This window comes from Phascolarctos cinereus, unplaced genomic scaffold, assembly GCF_003287225.1.
Source record: "Phascolarctos cinereus isolate Bilbo 61053 unplaced genomic scaffold, phaCin_HiC Scaffold_8;HRSCAF=390, whole genome shotgun sequence".
NCBI classification, from domain to species: domain Eukaryota; kingdom Metazoa; phylum Chordata; class Mammalia; order Diprotodontia; family Phascolarctidae; genus Phascolarctos; species Phascolarctos cinereus.
In genome coordinates, this window is record NW_027556291.1 from 28191137 (window position 1) to 28209563 (window position 18427).

The 18427-nt window shown below is 41.8% G+C and overlaps 1 protein-coding gene across 1 annotated transcript in view; it reads left to right on the top strand.

Annotated features, from left to right (window-relative positions):
- Positions 1 to 18427, top strand: part of GABRA3 (gamma-aminobutyric acid type A receptor subunit alpha3) — a 162467-nt gene that overhangs the window by 26456 nt on the left and 117584 nt on the right. Inside the window, exon 2 of the mRNA XM_020975081.2 lies at positions 1461 to 1630. Within this exon, the coding sequence (XP_020830740.1) occupies positions 1509 to 1630 (122 nt within the window). The 5' untranslated portion in view covers positions 1461 to 1508. The remainder of the gene's footprint in view (positions 1 to 1460; positions 1631 to 18427) is intronic.

The following is an 18427-nucleotide window of genomic DNA, read 5'->3' on the forward strand; positions in this document are numbered from 1 at the left end:
GACAGTGGCCAGAGCCCTGGGCTTGGATTCAACTCTAGCCTGGGTCACTTTGGCACTGGGGATGTCCCTTAGCTTCTCTCAGCTTCAGTGTCCTCATTTGTAAAATTGGGGGGGGGGTAACCAGCATTCTTCACCTCACATATATAAAATGCTTTTCAAATCTCAAAGTGCTATGTATATAAATGCATAAAAATAAATATAAGCATAAAAATGCAAATTAAAAAACCTGTATGAAAAATCTTTTAAAGAAAACAAAACAGAACAAGGTGTCTTAAAAATAAGGCAGTATTTTTGTAAAGTTATATTGTATTATTTTTGATGTATGCCTACCTATCCACATATGTACGTATACATGTGTATACACATGTACATATATGTATGTATAAAGAGATCTCATTGTGGGAGTAAAGCTTATACTCAGAAGTAGCCTATATTTGGATCAGTATTAGTATGTTATGCTACCATATTGCTATGGTACCGGAAAGTAGAATATGCTGAATCCATAAGAGGGGAACAAATAAAATGTCTTGAGAGTTTAGAAGGAGGCACTGTGATGCAGTAAGAATGCTGCATTTGGAGTCAGAGGAGCAGGGTTTGATCCTGGTTTCTCCACTTAGTACCTGAGTAATGTTGGGTAAGTCTCTTAACTATGGAGGGAGTGAGGCTAAGTCTCCGTCCACCCTAAATCTATAATCCTAAGGAAGAAATCTGCTCTGACCCAGAGCAGGAAGGGATGACTTCCTGGAGGTGGTGTTCGTGGATGGATGAGTAGGATTTCAGCAGGCAGAGATGGGGTTAAGGGCATTCCCAGTATGGGGAATGACATGACTTAGCCGTTCTAAGATTCTACCTGACAAGAGCCACAGCAAAACAAAGAATCCAATTTAAGGGGAAAAGGTCATCCCTCGAGTGACTCGGGTCTCATTTAAGCTGGCATTTCATGATTTGGAAATATGCAGCTGTTTATCCTAGCACAGGCAGAACACTGAGGTTGCTGACTTTTCTACTTAAATGTTTGGGTGTTCTGTGGACTCAGCCTATGAATTTCACAAAATGTCAGGCCATCTGCTTCCTCATTCTGCAGGGGAAAAAAATAGAAACCCAGTGAGGGAAATTAGCTCACTCAAGGTAGTGCCTCAGTCTCCCTGCTCGAAGTCCAAGGGCCACTCCATTAGCCCACTCTAGCTTCCTTAGGTGAGCAAAGGAAGCACCTGGTACATGCTGGTGGGACCCTGTTGGAAATACAGTGAGTGACATTGGGATTGCCAGATCTAATTAACTTTGTCAGAAGCCATGTTTTAGATGACAAGTTGGGGAAAAGTGGAGACTAGGGAGCTGATAATTTGGTAAGTGGGCTGCCGTAGAAACAGGAAGATTCAAATGGAATTGAATATTGATCTCCCTGTTTTCTTTCTCTTGTCTACTTCTTTCCCTTCTCTTCCAACCCCCTCTTTTCCCAGCTCTCAAGCTTTTCTCATACAGGTCTTTCTGTGTTTTTCCCTGAGAAGATGAAGCTCCCAGGAATTCCTCCCATAGGCCTTGGGCTTCTCCTTGTGATGGCCACTCTTCCAACTGGAACTGGGCAAGAACGGAAAGAACCAGGAGAGTTTGTGAAGCAGGACATTGGCGGGTAAGGACGGTAGCCAGTAGAGCATCATCTCAACCATTAGCTCTTGGTGGAGGGGGACATTTGGGCACCTTAAACTTCCACAAATGGTTACCCAAAGTCAATGTCTTCACCCCTGGGTCCTTCAGACCTTACTCTAGTGTGCTATCTGGTTACATCCAGTAGGACATGGGATACACAGAAAGAGCCGATATAATCCTGTGGACATAGGTGTTTTTCTATGGGATTGCCAGAAAGTTTGGGCAAGAGGACTAAGAAACTATAGAATCGTTTTTTTCTCCTTCAAAGTGACAGATCTTTGAATTTTGTGGCAACTTGTCCATGGGACCTAAAGGTTGGTTACTGAAAAACAAAAACCAAGAAAACAAACAAAAAGCCCAACCCTTTGGAACATTCCTGCTATTACAGTATGTTCTTTACTCCTTCCTTCTCCATTTGGAATATTCCAGTATGATATGAATATATATCTATATCTATATCTATATCTATATCTATATCTATATCTATATCTATATCTATATCTATATCTATATCTATATCTATATCTATATCTATATCTATATCTATCTATATCTGATGCTATCTTGGACTATTTTTGGGTGGTACCAGATGTTTAGAGGGCCTATTTGTTATCCCAAGGTTCCTATGCTTCCCTAAAAGTACTCCAGGTTTTTCAAAAACCTTTTAAAAGATATCTATTCTACTTCAGGCCCATTTCATTCATTCATTCATTCATCCAATATTCATTGAGAGCTAACTACGTATGAGAAAGGCCCTTTAGAGTAGAGGATACACTAAAGTGAATGAAAACAAAAGTTTTTAGGGGAGAGGAATTGGAGGGAGAACAAATAAGTACCAAATTTTTAAAAAAAGAGAGAAAAAAAGGGGGAAAAAAGCTCCTTAGGGAGCTTACAGACTAATGGGAAGATGATGAGCACACACATAATGAGGATAAGGAATGTGTTCTGTGCTGTGGCAGGGGTAGCCAAGTGCTAGGGGGGGCTCAGGCTGGGAGGAGGGGTTGCATCCGGTTGGGGGTGAGGTGGGAGAAGCATGAAGGAGGTTAATTGAAGAGGTAGCACTAGAGTTGTCCTTCATGCTTGGAATGCTGTCCTTCTGCCCCACCTCTTGGCATCCCTGGCTCAGTTTGGGAGTCATTTCCTCTGTCAGGACTTTTCCAGTTCCCCCAATTGTTAGTGTTCTTCCCTTGTCCCCCTTCACCCTGGAAATCACTTGGTTTCGAATTGGTTTATGAGGTATATTTACTCACCCCAGTAGAATGTAAGTTCCTTGAGGGTAGATAGACTGTCCATTATTTTTGTCTGTGTATGTCTAGAATGGAGCTCAGTGCCTGATACTTAGTAGGCACCTAATGAAAGCTTGTTGACTTGAATTTGCCTTGAAGGATAGGCAGGATTCCAGTATTTCGCTACCGTTGCACATTTTTGGGATGCTCTGTGTGAAAACAAGGCTTCCTCTCCGTGGGTATCGAGGGACAGGTCCCTTTCACACTGTTTGACTTGTTCGTTTAATGTTCCAGCTGCACTTGCAAAATATTCTTGGTGTTCCAGCATTCTAAATACGGTCATATTTTGGTTGAATCTTGGTTAGATTCTTGGCTGGGAAGCAACCCCCTCCCCCCTTAATTTGTCTCTTATCAAATTTGGAAAAATCAACTCAATTCAATGAACAGAGGCCTCAGAATTGGAAAAGACCTCAGAAGCCATCTAGCCCAATCTACTTCCTTCCCAGGATACCCTCTGCAACATTGCCAACAGACCTTGTTTTGAAGATCTTTAGTGAGTGGAGAGCCCACTACTTCTTGGAGGCAGTCCATCCCACTTTGGGACAGTTCTCATTGTCAGGAAGCAAAATTCAACCAATATTTATTTTTTGAATAGTATGTTATTTTTTTCCAGTTACATGTAAAAACAATGTTAACATTTGGTTTTTAAAATTTTGAGTTCCAAATTCTCTCCCTTCCTTCCCTCCGCCTTCCCTGAGATAGTAAGCGATTTTATATAGGTTATACATGTGCAATCATGCAAAACATTTACATATTGTTCATTTGACCAATATTTATTAAGAATATACTATGTGCAAGGCTTTGGGCTAAGTGCTGGGGGGTACAAAGATTGATATGACATGCCCCCTGTGTTTAAGGAGCTTAAAATCTAATGGGAAGAAAGGATAAGTGTAAAATAATGATACAAAGGTGAATGTAATCAGTGCAAAGGAGGGGTCTGGGCAATGATGTGAAATTACAGGAATGAAAGTTCCCATTATCCTTCAAGGCAGTTGGGGAGGTGGGGAAGGAGGCTAGGGAAGGCTTTATGGAATAGAGAGCAGCTGAGTTAGGCCTTAATGGAGGAGAGATTTGAATAGGCTGAGATAGCAAGGGTGTGAGGTGCAAAGCTCATTCTACAGCAGGGAAAAGACAAACAGATACAGAGAGAAGAGAGGGTAAGATGGGAATGGAGGCTGGATAGGAGTCCAGTCTAACTAGAACACAAGAGTCTATGGGAGGGTCGTAGATTTCAAGCTGGAAGAGCCATCTAATCCAATCCTTTCATTTTTACAAGTTACTCCAAAGAGGTTGTGACTTGCCCCAGGTTACAGAATTTGTAAGTGACAGAGAAGAGATTAGTGTCTTTTATTTACTAGGCAAGGAGAAGTGACTGATGTTTTTGAGTGAGGAGTGATCAGAGCACTATGGTAGGAAGATTGCTTAGGCAAAACTAGGAAGGATGAAGGAGGCTATTACTGTGGTTCATACAAAAGGATAAGGGGCTAATTTAGGCTGATTTCAGTGGGAGTGGAAAGGAAGAGGCAGATTTGAGAAGTCTTGTTGGAGTAGAATCAACAGAACGTGGCAATTGATTGGACGTGGAAGAGGGAGGAAAAGGGAAAAAGTCAAAGATGAGTCAAAGGTTTTGAGACTGAGTGACTGAGAGGTTGGTGATGCTAGCAACATAGAGACATTAGGAGAGAGGGAGGCTTTGGGAAAGAGAAATAAGGGGTTAGATTTTGATGGACTGAATTTGCTGGTAGGATAGTCACATGGAGATGTCCAGCAGGCAGCTGAAACTATGGAATTGGAGCTTGGGGGAGAGGTTTGAGGGTAGAGAAGCAGACTTGGGAGTCATTGGCATAGAGGTAAAAAAAATTCCAGGGAGTGGATGAGAACACTAAAGGAAAGAAAAGAGACCGGGGCAACTAGGTGGTGAAGAGGATAGAGTGCTGGCCCTGGAGTCAGGAGGACCCGAGTTCAAATCTGGCCTCAGGCATTTGCTGTGTGATCCTGGTCAAGTCACTTAACTCTGATTGCCTCCCCCCCCCAAAAAAAAAAAAAAAAAGAAGAGGAGGGCCTAGGGCAGAAGTGTGGAGTTCAGCTACAGTAAACCACCATTTATCCAGTAACATTGGGGAATCTGGTATTCTACATCAGTAAAATTTCGAGATAACTGGTGCACCTTCTAAAAGAAACTCTTTATTTTAGCCATTTTGAATGAAAATCTTTCTAAATTTTACAAACATAAGACATTGAATACAATTTAACTTTTTGATTTTTTTAAAATGATGACTGGGATACATTCTTCCTTAGTAGAATGGAAGCGTTTTTGAGATCAGGGACACTTGTTTTTGTCTTTTGACAGTGCCTGGCACATTTAAAAAAATGAAAACCTAGATCTGTGATTTCCTTGGTGTAGGGAGGGCCTGCTGAGGAAACTTCTCTACCAAAGCAAAGTAGATCAGCAATTGTTGCAACTTCATAGTCTCAGAGAATTTTCTGGAGCACTGAAAAGTTAATTAACTTGCCCAGAGTCATGAAGCCATATGTGTCAGAGACAGAATTTGAACCCAGGTCTCCTTTACTTTTAGCCTGGCTATGTCACCACCACACCATGCTGCTTTGCATATAGGAAGTGCTTAATCAGTGCCTGCTGAATGGAATAGAATCAATCTGAATCTGTTGCCCATTGCAATGTGCAGTAATACAGGTGTGTGCTTACTTTTAGTGTTTCTGCCTCTTCCCTGGATGCTGGACAGGCACCTGTCACTTTTCGGTGCCGTTGTTACACCTGTTTCTGGTAGCCCCTCCACCCATGTTCCCCTTCTGCTGCTAATATGTTTAGGCTAAAAGAAAAAAAAAACCCAAACAAAACCAAGCATGCTTAGAACTGCATATTTAAAAATGAGTCAGCAAAGGTCTGAGTGCAGCCATCAGGAATAAAGTACATGATCTTCAGAGAGGGGCTGTGTGACCGAGGCCTCATTAGTTTTATTTCCAGGTTTGGGCTGTGTGATCTGAATGGAGATTGAGCTTGCTGGAAGGTTGACCTTGGAATGTGTGGGATGGTAGATGACTTAATTCTTGTAATTGCATAGAAAAAAAGGGCCGAAGAAAGCCTCGAGTCTATAAGGTACAAGCTAACTGTTTTCCTCTGTAATACAATTTCTGAAAATTACTTATTTTTCCTAGCTGTTCTTTGGAAATTTCTTTACGTGGTGGAAAAATCATTTTCTCTGTTGTTCCCCACCCCCACCCCAATCTGGAGGTTTGTTTGGTAAATTGCAGCCACTGGCTATCCCAGCTGCCTTTAATCAATCAATCAGTCAGCCTATATTTATGGAGTCCCTATTCTCCTCAAAGCCAATATAAGGGATTCTGATGAATAAAACGTAATGCCTGCCCTCAGGGAGTTTATAATCTCTGTACCTAGTGGAGAGCCAGGCAGGTAATAATGGAAATGCAAATACTGATTGAATTGAAGCAAAGCCAATTGATTCTGCCTGGTGCTATCTGGTCATATACTCTCAGACCTAGAAGGGGCCTTGTAGTTTTATCTGGTCCAAGATTCCAGGCTTTTCAGGAATATAATCTATTCCATCCCTGGCATCCAACCATTGTGTGAATGCTTCCCTTGATAGGGAGCTCACTACTTTGCAAAGGAGTCTGTTCCATTATTGACTAGGTGATTTTTAGAAGGCTCCTTCTCAAACTACACTAAAATCTGCCTCCCTGTGACAGCCCTTATTCTCTTGTGATAGCCCTCATTCTGATGCTACACAGAATAGGTATGGCACTCATTCCTTCCACGTGATAGCTCTTTGGGTATTTGAAGACAGCTATCATACCCTTCTTTCCACTCCTTCTCCTAAGTCTGTTTTTCTGTATAGCAGGGGGTTTTAACCTTTTTTTGGTAAGTGTGTGTCACATCTGGTGAAACCAATGGCTCCCTTCTCAGAATCATGTTTTAAACACAAAGTAAAATCCATAGGATTGCAAAGAAAACCAATTATGTTGAAATGCAGTTTTCAGAATACTAAAAAACCAAACAAATTCCTAGATCCCAAGCAAAGAGGCCCCACTGTATAGATTAAGCCTTTCTAAGTCTTTCAACTACGTCCTGATAAGACATATTTTCAGGGCCCCCACCTTCTTTTGGACATTTTTAGCTTTTCCAATGTCTTTAAATATGCTGCCCAGAAGTAAATAGGACAGTCTAGATATGACCCATCTTACAATAAGCACTGGATGAAGGGACCATCACCTTTGGTATGTGGACACCAGACTGTAATTGGCATCGGATCTTTTTGGTGATGACTCTGATCCACTGTTGACTCACATTGAGCTCGTAGTCTACCAAAACCCCTTGGTCTTCCCCCCCCCCCCATGAACTGCTATCAAGTTATTTGTTTTCCTTTCTTAGACTTATGAAGTGGATTTTTAGACTCCAGATGTATGACTTTACACTAACCTCCATTATATTTCATGCTGTTAGTTTGAACCCATTTTGAATCTGGGATATGCACATTCATGAACTCTATAAGCTCAAAGCTGGAAGGATGTTCAGGGCTTCACCCTCAGAAGCAGGGCCTAGCTGTAATCTCCCTGAAAAGCAGGCAGAGAGCTTTGTCTTGCTTACTTTGAGTGAAAAAGAACTCATTACCTTTCAAGGCAGCCCTTCTACTTTTGATAGCTTTTTTTTTTTATCAGGAAGTTTCCCCCTCCATCTAGTTTGAAATCAGTTTCTCTGCAACTTCCATATTCTTTGTTCTGCCCTTTGGAATCAAGCAGAATAAATCCGATCTTTCTTCACATGACAGCCCTTTAAATGCTTAAATTTAAGTATTCTTCCCTAAGTCTTCTCTTCTCCATGCTAAACATCCCTAGTTCCCTCATTCACCCTCCTATGGCATGGTCATAGGTCTCCTTACCATCCTGGTCATTCTTCTCTGGACCCATCCTTGGTTGTCAATGTCCTTTTGTCCTGGGCATGATTCCTATACCTGCTACAATGGACCATGTGGATCCTGAGAGTTCAAAGAAAATGCTACTTTAATAAAAATACACTCAATGACCCTCAAGTAAAGGCAGCCCCAAGAAGGCAAAAGTAGCCTACAAGGAAGGTCGGCAAGTTTTCCTCTTGACCTATAGAGTGAATCTTATATACTCCTTGCCTGAAGGGCCCACAGTGACCTGGGTTTCAGGTTAATATATCTAGAGTCAAAGATAACTAAAACTACCCTATCTATTCCATAGCCTCCTGACTCATGATAGCCCTGGTTGTTGGTGTGTGGGTGGAAGGATGTTAACTCAAGCTATACTAAATCTATTAGCCTCCTGGCCTACAGCATTTTTCTAAAATATAGCTCCTAAAACTGAACACCTCCCTCATTTGTGACACTGGCATTTATTTAATGTAGCTGAAGACTGCATTAGCTTTTTTTTTCCCCTATGGTTACATCACACTGTTGACTCAGCCTGGAGTTTATTAAAACTCTATCTTTTTCACAGTGTTTGTTATCTAGCAATGCTTTGTCCATTCTGGACTTGTTTAATTGACTTTTTGATCCTAAGTATAAGACTTTGCATTTATCTTTATTCAATTCCATCCCATTATATTTGGCTCATTTTTCTAATTTATTGAGCTGTTTTTGGGTTCAATATTTTATCTGCCTGGCCCAGCTTCAAATCATCAACAAATTTGATATGTATGCCATTTGCGTCTTCATCCAAGCCTTTGGCAAAAATGTCAACAATCATAGGGCTAATTAATGGATTAGAACCCTCTCTTCTAGATGATATTAATTCATTAATTCAACCCACCTGGTTGTACTGTCTTCTAGCCCATATCTTTCCATCTTATCATATCATAAGATTTAGAAATAGGAGGAACTTTAAGGTTATCATGTCCAACCCATTCACTTACAGGTGAGGAAAATGAAGGCCAGAGAGGTTCCATCACTTCCCCAAGATCATGCAGTAGTAAGTGGCAGAATCTGGATTTGATCCCAGGTCCTCTGATTCAAATCTAGATTTCTTTCCATTGCACTATCTTGTACAGAAGGATAGTATGAGATATTTAGCACATCTACATTTCAGGAAAGCAATTGACAGCCGCCATCACAGTTTCCTCAGCTCTTAGTTTAGTGACCCTGCTACTGGAAAGAGGACATTAGTCTGGCATGACCTGTTCTCAATGAAGTCATGCTGGCTTTTAGTGATCATAACTTCATTTTCTAATGCTCACATTCAAATCACATCCTACAATTTTGTTAGGAGCTGAAGTCAAGTACACTGGCTTATAGTCTGTAGTTTCTACTCTGCTCTTTGTTTGGAAAACCGGGACATTTGCCAGTTTCTGGTCCCAGAGCTCCTCTCCTGTTCTACGTGATTTTTCATAAATCGTCAGCAATGATTGCAATCATATCCATCGCCTCGAAATATAGTTTATCCAACCTTGATGACTTGAGCTCAATAAAGGCAATTAATTGCTCTTCCCATTTCCTCACTTATTCTCACTGTCATCTGTACAGCAACCACCTTTCCCCCCATCCTTCTTAGTCCTGAAAATCATTTTCATTGGCAGAGAAAGTCAAAGCAAAGTATGAACTGAGTAGTTCTTCCTTCTCACCATCATATATTATCATTGCCCATCCACCCTGAACCATTACCTTCTTTGATCTGTCTCTTTCTTTTTCTTGCCCTTAATATGGAAAAAAAAGGTCTTTGTGTTGCCTTTTGCATTTAGGACTCTTTTCGGGTCACTTTGAGCTTTAGTCTTCCTGATAGCATTCTTCCAGTACTACTCTGTTCTTTTCTGTTTAATCACGGCTCCCTGATCTTGCTTCCATCTCCCATACGTGCCTTTAAAAAAATCTAAGTTGGACATTAACTTTATGCCTCTATATTGGTCTCTTTAGAGAATATATTCTTTTCTTCCCCCTTTGGAATTGCTTATGCAGGATTTCTTGAGTTCTTTCCATCTTTCTGGCACTGTATCTCCTTATGGAATTTTAGACCAGGGAATAATATCCATACTTTATTTGAACCCTTGAAATTTGCTCTTTAAAAATCTAGATGTCACGTCAGAATTTATGATAAGGAAAGAGAGCAAAGGTGGGAAGAGGCTAAGATGGACTGGTTCTCTTCTTATTGAGGGTTTCATAATTCTTACCCCAGCAACTAGTTTCTCCTTGTTGCTCAGACCTATGTACAGAGGAACATTTCTTCTTGTTGCTTCCTCTACCTTTTAAAGAACAAAAATTATCATTAAGGAGGTAAAGAATTTATTATTTGCTCCACTTCTGAAATAGTGAGGATTCCAGTAGATGTTTGGATAGCTGAAGTCCTATATCACAACTATACCATGTCTTCTTTCTAGGTTTATGACGTGTTTCCTGAACTACTTATCTATTTCATCATTCTGGATGGGTGGTCTGTTTATCATGCGTTCTGTTTATCCATCCATTGATATTCTCACCCAAATGCTCTCCACTTTGTTTCTCCACTCCAGTTCTTAGAGTTCCTTGTGAGATTGACTTTTTAGAGGTAGCTAAGACCAGAGTTCAAATCTGGCCTCAGAGGTTTACTAGCTATGGGACCCTGGCCAGTCATTTAACCTCTGTCTGACTTAGTTTTCTCATCTGTAAATTGTAGATCATAACAGTACCTATCTCTTAGGCTTGTTGTGAGGACCAAATGAGATATTGTTGTAAGGTGCATTGCAAGCCTTAAAGTGATATATAAATGCTAGCTATTATCATGCAGGGCAATGCTACTCCATCGTCATTTTTATCCTGTTTCATTTGAATAGTTTTCTGTAGATATATCACATTCATGAGTCCTATCCCACAAAATCTTCATACTTAGGAGATCATATTTCCCTTCTTTTTAAAGATCTCCAGTTACCTTGTTTAAGACCCATAGTTCACACATTTTTTTGTAGGTACAATAAAGTAATAATAGCTGATTGGAGAAGGAAATGGCAAACCCCTCCAGCATCTTTGCTGAGAAAGAAAACCCCAAATGAGATCACGAAGAGTTGGACATGACTGAAAGACTGGACAATAATAGCTGATATTTACGTAGTGTTTGAAATTTTGAAAAGCAGTTTGTTTATTATCCGATTTGATCCTTATAACAATCCTGTGCCATAGGTACTATAGGTATTATGATTCCCAGCTTTTAGATGAGGAAACTGAGGCTCAGAGAGATTAATTGACTTGCCCATGATTTTGTACAGTCAGTGTCAGAGGTAGGCTCTGAAGTTAGATCTTCACTATTCCAAGTTCAGCATTCTGTTTATTATACCACACTGACAGATGAGATTCTGGGTTTTATTACAGGCACCTTTATTATGTCTGGTGAATTATTGTTCTTCTCTGCTGCTTTTCTTTTCCTAATGTGATACCTCTAAGCCATAAGTTACAGAAAAGGTGCTGATCTGTATTGGTAGAGGAAATTCTGTACTAGTAACTACCCTCACTGAGATGGTCTGGTTGAAAATAATTCTGATTCTCTCTGTGGTACCTGGCTTGGCGGATATATGGGGGTAGTTTTTTCTGCCTCACCTTCTATTTTCAACTTAAATCCCACTAGATCAGCTTTGTAAGCCTCCAGGAAAATATATTTTTACTGGCTCTTGACATGTGCATTTGATCTCTGACCAAGATATCACTGTTCCTATATTTTAAGCCATAGTCGTGTCAGGTTTGTGGGCAGCTAGGTGATGCAGTGGGTAGAACACTGGGCCCAAATTCAGGAAGCCTCATCTTCCTGAGTTCAAATTTGGCCTCAGATACTTAGTAGCTGGGTGACCGTGGGCAAGTCACTGTACCCTGTTTGCCTCAATTCCTCATCTGTAAAATGGGCTGGAGAAGGAAATGGCAAACCACTCCAGTCTATTTGCCAAGAAAACCTCAAATGGGGTCATGGAGAGTCGGATACGAGTAAAGGTTGACGTATGGCTGCCTCACTATCCCTCAGCAGAGTCACCAGCCATCAGTCCTTTCTCTTCTGTCTCCGATTCTTCCTAGGTGACTTCTCTCATACTGGCACTTGTATATCCCCATCATAATTTCTGGGAGCCCAAGAAAGAATTTCTTCTAATGAGGTTTCAGCTCTTCTCTCTCCAGGAAAAGCCTTCAACCTATTCTACAATCCCAAATGTTCAGTGGTCCTCTTTTTTCCATTCTTTCCCTGTGCTTTATTGTTCCTCCCTCCAGGCTCCTGACATAGGTTATGCTTCCTCTGTGCCTTTTCTGACTCTCTCCCCTCTTTGTTTTCTCTTTAAAAAATTCCTCCCAAGTTTCTAAGCAGCATTTTATTCTCACCATTTCCCTAGAGAATAGAGAGGCATGCTTCTAGCTCTTCACTGTCTCCTCTCCAAGGAAGATTGACTTGCATTTTTGCATGGACATAAGCATTATGTGGCACTGGAGGCAATGCCAACAGCACATTTGTTGCTATTCACTTCAAAATTCCTTTTGGCCTCCATGGCTTTTGGAAGTAAAGTCCTCAGCCCCATGTCATTCTTGTCGGTAGCTCTTGTGGCTATGTCTCTTGCCAAAACCATCTACTTTTCTTGTGTTTGCCCTTCTGGATGTCATGAGCAAAGCTTTCTTTATAGGGGACTTATATTTTCTTGTGCTGCTCTTTTGCTGAGCTGCCTTAGATTCCTTTGCAATCTCATATGCAAACAGAAGCTGCCTTCAACTGTTGTCCTTGAGTAGGACTCGGACAGAAATCTAACTTCCAATTACTTCCCACAACTTCCTACCTCTTCTGTCTTTTCCACACTGATTAGATTTCAGATTGACTTTCCAATCTTGACACCTCTTTGCCTGTGTTCTCTGTCCAAGGACAGTGATCATCTCTTCCAAATCTCAGATCTTCTCTTACCTAGTCTGACTGTGACTTCTCACCACCCTAGTCATGCTCCGATGCCTGCTCTGTAGCTGCCCAATCTCCCATCTAAACGGTGGGACTTGGAGCTGAAGGCTCCAGATGTGGCCTGACCAAGGCAGTGTACCGATCACACTGTTTTTCACATACATGAAAGCATGAGCACAAAGAAGCCAGGTGATTACTCTGTCTAGGCGTGTGTACTAATTTTTAAATCAATATGCAGCAGGCAGGCCCCAACATATGTTTATACATGTGTGTGTATATATATATATATATATATATATATATATATATATATATATATATATATATATATATATATATATATATATATATATATATATATATATATAAAACTGACTTTACAAATGCTCCTAGAGTTGGCACAGTGTGGTTGTTATGGCATCAGAAGAACTGGGTTTTTAATCCTGAGTCTGCTACTTGCTACTTGTGTGACTTGAACAAGTCTCTTCCTCTCTCTTGGCCTCAGTTTTCCTACTCTATAAAATGATGGGGTTGACCTCATTTATAAAGTTGATAAAGTCCCTTCTAGACCTCTAGCCTCCACTCTACTCATAAGGATGGCTAACTTGTACCATGGTCTGATCAAGGGGGTAGGGGTTCACATTGCTACCGTGTTTCCTTTTGTTTCATGTGGCATGGTTCAGGGCAGGAGAGGACAGCCAGGATCTGGAGTAAAGCTACTCAAGAATGAGGGTGACATGGAGAGTAGATGCAGAAGGTCTATAGGAAGACAAGGACTTAAGGCCAAAGGTCAGATTGATCCCAGAAACAAAAGAGTACTGCTATTCATTCTGGGAGGCAAGCAGAATCTCTGATCTGGGTGATGAGCCAAAGAGCTGCAAACTGGCCGGTGACCTTTAATCTTAGAGCTGAAGCTGCTTTGCTTTCTCCCCCACTTTCGTTTCAAGATCCCAGCTGGGTGTGAACACTCACAACCTCCATAATGTAACTGACCAATAGTCCTAATACAGAGATTTTTCTGCCATGTTCTGGGTTAAATAGGCCTTTGTGGGCTAGCTCAGGAGCCCACGTATGACTCTAAATATTGTTCATTGGAGAAAATATGCTCTGAATATTCCAAACATGCACATATTGGACAGACGATGTGTTTGGAAATTGAAGTCCCATTATACACCAGCCTTTACTGAAATCCAGCAAGAAAATGAGTTCTAGTGAACAAATGGACTAACATGATCTGGTTGGTCAGCCATACATGTTTTCCTCCCCAAATCTGTCTAACTCTCTCCCTGGATGCAATATCCAGTTGCTAAGTAGCCATGCAGGACTTGGTTGGAGGGAACAGGCAGAAAGCTTTTTGAGGCAACATTCCTCAAACAGCCAGGTGCTTCTAGGTGCCTTCCCACTGTGGAGGGGATAGTTAAGAAGAAGGCAGCTCTCTTTTAAAGATGTTGTGGGTGCAGTCTAGCCGGAAGGCAGTTAGCCTTTCCCTAGCCATCTTTAGGGAAGATTCTAGAACATCTCTTATGAACAAAACAGTAAGATGTCATGCTGGTCTTGAGGTCAAAAATTTCTGGTGCTTTCCTGCTAATTTGAAGTATGACCTTGAGTGAATCACTTCATAGGCTCCAGAACTGGAAAGGACCTTTGAGATCGTCAAATTCACCCTTCTTTTTTTTTTTTTTTTAAATATTCACTTTATATTGCATTTTGAGCACTGAATTGTCTTCCTCCCTCCCTCCCAACCCTTCATTAGAAAAGGTCAACATTTGACACAGATACGTGTGTGGAACCATACAATACAAACTTCCATATGTCAGTTCTTTCCTGGAGATGAATAGCATTTTCCACCTTCATAGTTGAGTTGAATGTTCATATTACTCAAAATAGCTTACTCATTCATAGTTACTCTTGAAATAATATTGCTATTACTGTATACTATGTTCTCTTGGTTCTGCTCATTTCACTCTGCATTATTTCATGCAAGTCTTTCCATGTTTTTCTGAAATAAATCAGCTCATCATTTCTTATAGCACAGTAGTATTCCATCACAATCATATACCACAACGTGTTCAGCTATTCCCCAATTGATAGGCATCCCCTCAATTTCCAGTTCTTTGCCACTACAAAGAGAGCTACTATAAATATTTTAGAACATATAGGTTCTTTTCTTTTTTCCCTGATCACCTTGGGAAACAGACCTAATAGAAGTTATTACTGGGTCAGAGGCTATACACAGTTTTATAACTCTTTGGGCATAATTCCAAATTGCTCTCTGAAACAGTTGGATCAGTTGACAGTTCCACCAACAGTGTAGTAGTGTCCCAACTCTTCCACATCCCCTCCAATTTGTCATTTTCCCCTTCTATCATATAGCCAATCTGATAGGAATGGGATGGTATCTCAGAGTTGTTTTAATTTACATTTCTCTAATCAACAATGATTTAGAACATTTTTTAATATAACTATGATTTGATGTCTTTTTCCAAAAACTTCCTGTTCATATCCTTTGGCCATTTACCAATTGGGGAATGACTCATATTCTTACAAATTTGACTCATTTCTTTATGTATTCAAGATAGAAGGCCTTTATCTGAGAAACTGTCTATTCTCCTCCCCCCCCCCGCCCAAATTTTCTGCTTTCCTTCTAAACTTGGCTATATTGGTTTTATTTGTAAAAAACCTTTTTAATTTAATGTAATCAAAATTATCCCTTTTACATCCCACAATGCTTTCTATCTCTTGTTTATTCATAAATTCATCTCCTATCCATAAATCTGATAGGTAATATGTTCCATGCTCTCAACCTCTTCTTTTTAATAGAGAGGGAAATGATGTCTCAGAGAAGGAAAACAATTTGACCAAAGTCATGCATACAGTAAATGGAGCCAAAATTCCACCCCACGTCCCTGCCTTCAAATTCAGTGCCGTCTCTTACGTCATTCTGCTTACTTCCCCTTCCTGAGTCTTGTTTTCTTCTCTGTCTCCAATGAGGGGCTTGACCCTGCCAGCTCTGATGTTCTTTGGGTCCATGTGTGGCTGTTGTTGGATGCTCTGCCTCTGGGCTAGTCTACACTGCCACGGGGTAGTCAGCATGGTGGCAGTGCTAGGGTTGGTCTCAGTCAGAATGGCCTGAGGTTCAGTCATTGCCAGAGAAGGAGTTTCTGGACTGAGTGAGAACCAAGAAGCTCCCATCCATTCAACTCGGGCGGGAAATCCATTAGCAGCTGAGTGTAAGATCACAGAGAGATCTGTTGAAAAGAGGGTTGGGGCTATATCACAACATTAATTAACTCCTGTCTTAAAAGGGACTCACATTAAATCTGTAATGGAGAAACACCAGTGGCACTTTGTCATAGACCAAACAGAGAGTGGCCATAAATTTTGATGAGCATTTGTGTTCCTGTAAGAGGGGGCAGCATGGCATGGGGCTGTACTGGGAGTCAGGAGGCCTGGGTTCTATACCAGGCTCTGCCACTCTCTGTGTGATTCTTGATGAATTATTTTCCTACTCTGGGCCTCACTCCTCTCTACCTGCTCCCTGCTGTACAATGAGGGGTTGGAAGAAAGTGAATTCTGCAGGCCTTTCCACTGTGCTCAGAATCCTTGGTTGGACGGGGGAGCTGCCTCTTCTGCCACACCTGGGAGATGGGCACAGTACTGAGGACATCCTCAGATTGAACAGGCATAGTTGGATGCTGGGTAAAATGAGGATGACCCAAACAACACGCGAGAACTACCATCCCTTGTTTGGAGAAGAAAAACAAAGAGGATTTGAACCTGCTTCCTTTTGGCATGTTCCCTCCCCCATATCCTCCCTACTCCCTTCCCTTCCCTTCCCTTCCTTTCCCTTCCCTCTTCCCTTCCCCCTTCCTTTCCTCCTTCCCTCTTTCCTTCCCCCTTCCCTTCCTTTAGCTTCCCTCTCCCTCTCTTCTCCCTTCCCCTCCCTTATCTTCCGTCTCCCTTCATTGTCCCTTCTCTTCCTTGGAAATGAACTTTAAATCATAGAATTAAAAATTCTTAGAAGTGAAGAGAGGCCAAAATCCCCCTCTTCCCGACATCTCCCAATAGTGTAATGGGATAAGGAGAAAAAAGGAAAAAGCAATATAAAGCAAAGGATTATGGAATAGTGACACAGTATGTTTTCTTCCTTTGCATAGCCATTACTTGGGCCCAGACCGGGGTAGGCAGGAATATCAGGGGACCCCATGGAGTCTCAGCCTGGCCTTTTGGAAATAGATGGGCACAATTTACAAAGCCATTAACAATCATTTGTGTGTCTAGTGGTCACTTTGCTCACTCATCTTAATCAATGCCCGCTTCCAGGTCATTTCTTTCTCTCCTTAGCAGGAGCACATGGATTTGTCAGCTCTGGACTCCAGCCCCCACCAGATGAGGCTCTTGCACCAATTCCCACAATCCATCTGCTAAGCTGCCATTCCTCATGGGCCCTTTCCTCTCTTCCTCTAACTGCAGAGCAGTGATTTGTCATCCTTCCCTCTGGCTCCTAGTTGCCCATGGTGGCTTTACTCTGTTGACTCCCACTCTGTCTCCCATCAATCAGGAGGCTTGCTGAGTGCTGGGAAGGGGACTGTTGCTTGGGGTGGGGCTCAGAGCTTTCCCTGTTGGCCTTCTCTAGATGGAGAGGGGATCCAGGAAACCACACACATTGCTTGAGGTTGGGAGTGTGCTGGCCTGACCCTCCTTGGATTCTTTCTTCCTCCTTCACTTGCCTTGTTTTTATGCTATAAAAAAATTTGCCATGGACAAGAAGTACAAAGTTGAGATGCTGTAGCCCTTGCCTGAACTAGGCCAGATGTTTGCCATGACAGAAGAACTTCCATAGGAGGGGATGCTGGGGAGCTTAGCCTAGTCCCTTTCCCTCTCTGCATCTAAGGGGCCTCCCAACTCTAATATTTTATGATTATGCTAGGGAATACAAATTTGGTTGGAGCAGAAAGAGCACAGGGTTTGGAGTGAGATCAAGCCCTGGCTCTCCTCGTTGACTACCTAGGTGACTTTGGGCCTTGGTTTCCCCATTTGTAAAGTGGTGGGCTTGGGCTGGGTGAGCTGCAAGAGTTCTCTGAGATCATTTGACCAAGTAGTGGTATCAAGAAGCTGACTCAGTTTATCCTGGCAGTTTGGCCCCTCTCATTTTCCATTAGCTTCCTAGCACTCAACCTGGGCTCTTTTCCACTACCATGTTGCTGGGGAGGCTGAGGCCTCACAGTTAGGGATGAGAAACCTTCTGGGCCATGAATCCTCTTGCAGCCACCTCCCCAGGGCTTTGTAGGAAGCCAGGATCACTGAATATGGTCTTTCATTCTTTTTTTAGCCTTGGTTTTTTGATCTTCCAAGGTTTTCTGGGAACCCCATCTCTCAGGCCTACAAGTCGTTACATCCATTTCTCCCCCCTTGCCATTTTCCCAGGCCTGTATTCTTCATTTGAGCAACAACCGATAGCCCTGTATCTTTGCTCTGCTTTGACTAGACTCTGAAGCCTGCCTCCTTTCTATGACCCCCCTAGTGCCTCACCCTCAACTCTTGCAGAGTCTGTAGCTCTGAATGTCCCAAAAGGAATCCCAAAGGGTTTTTAAGGGGTAGTTCTGCAAAATAGTCCA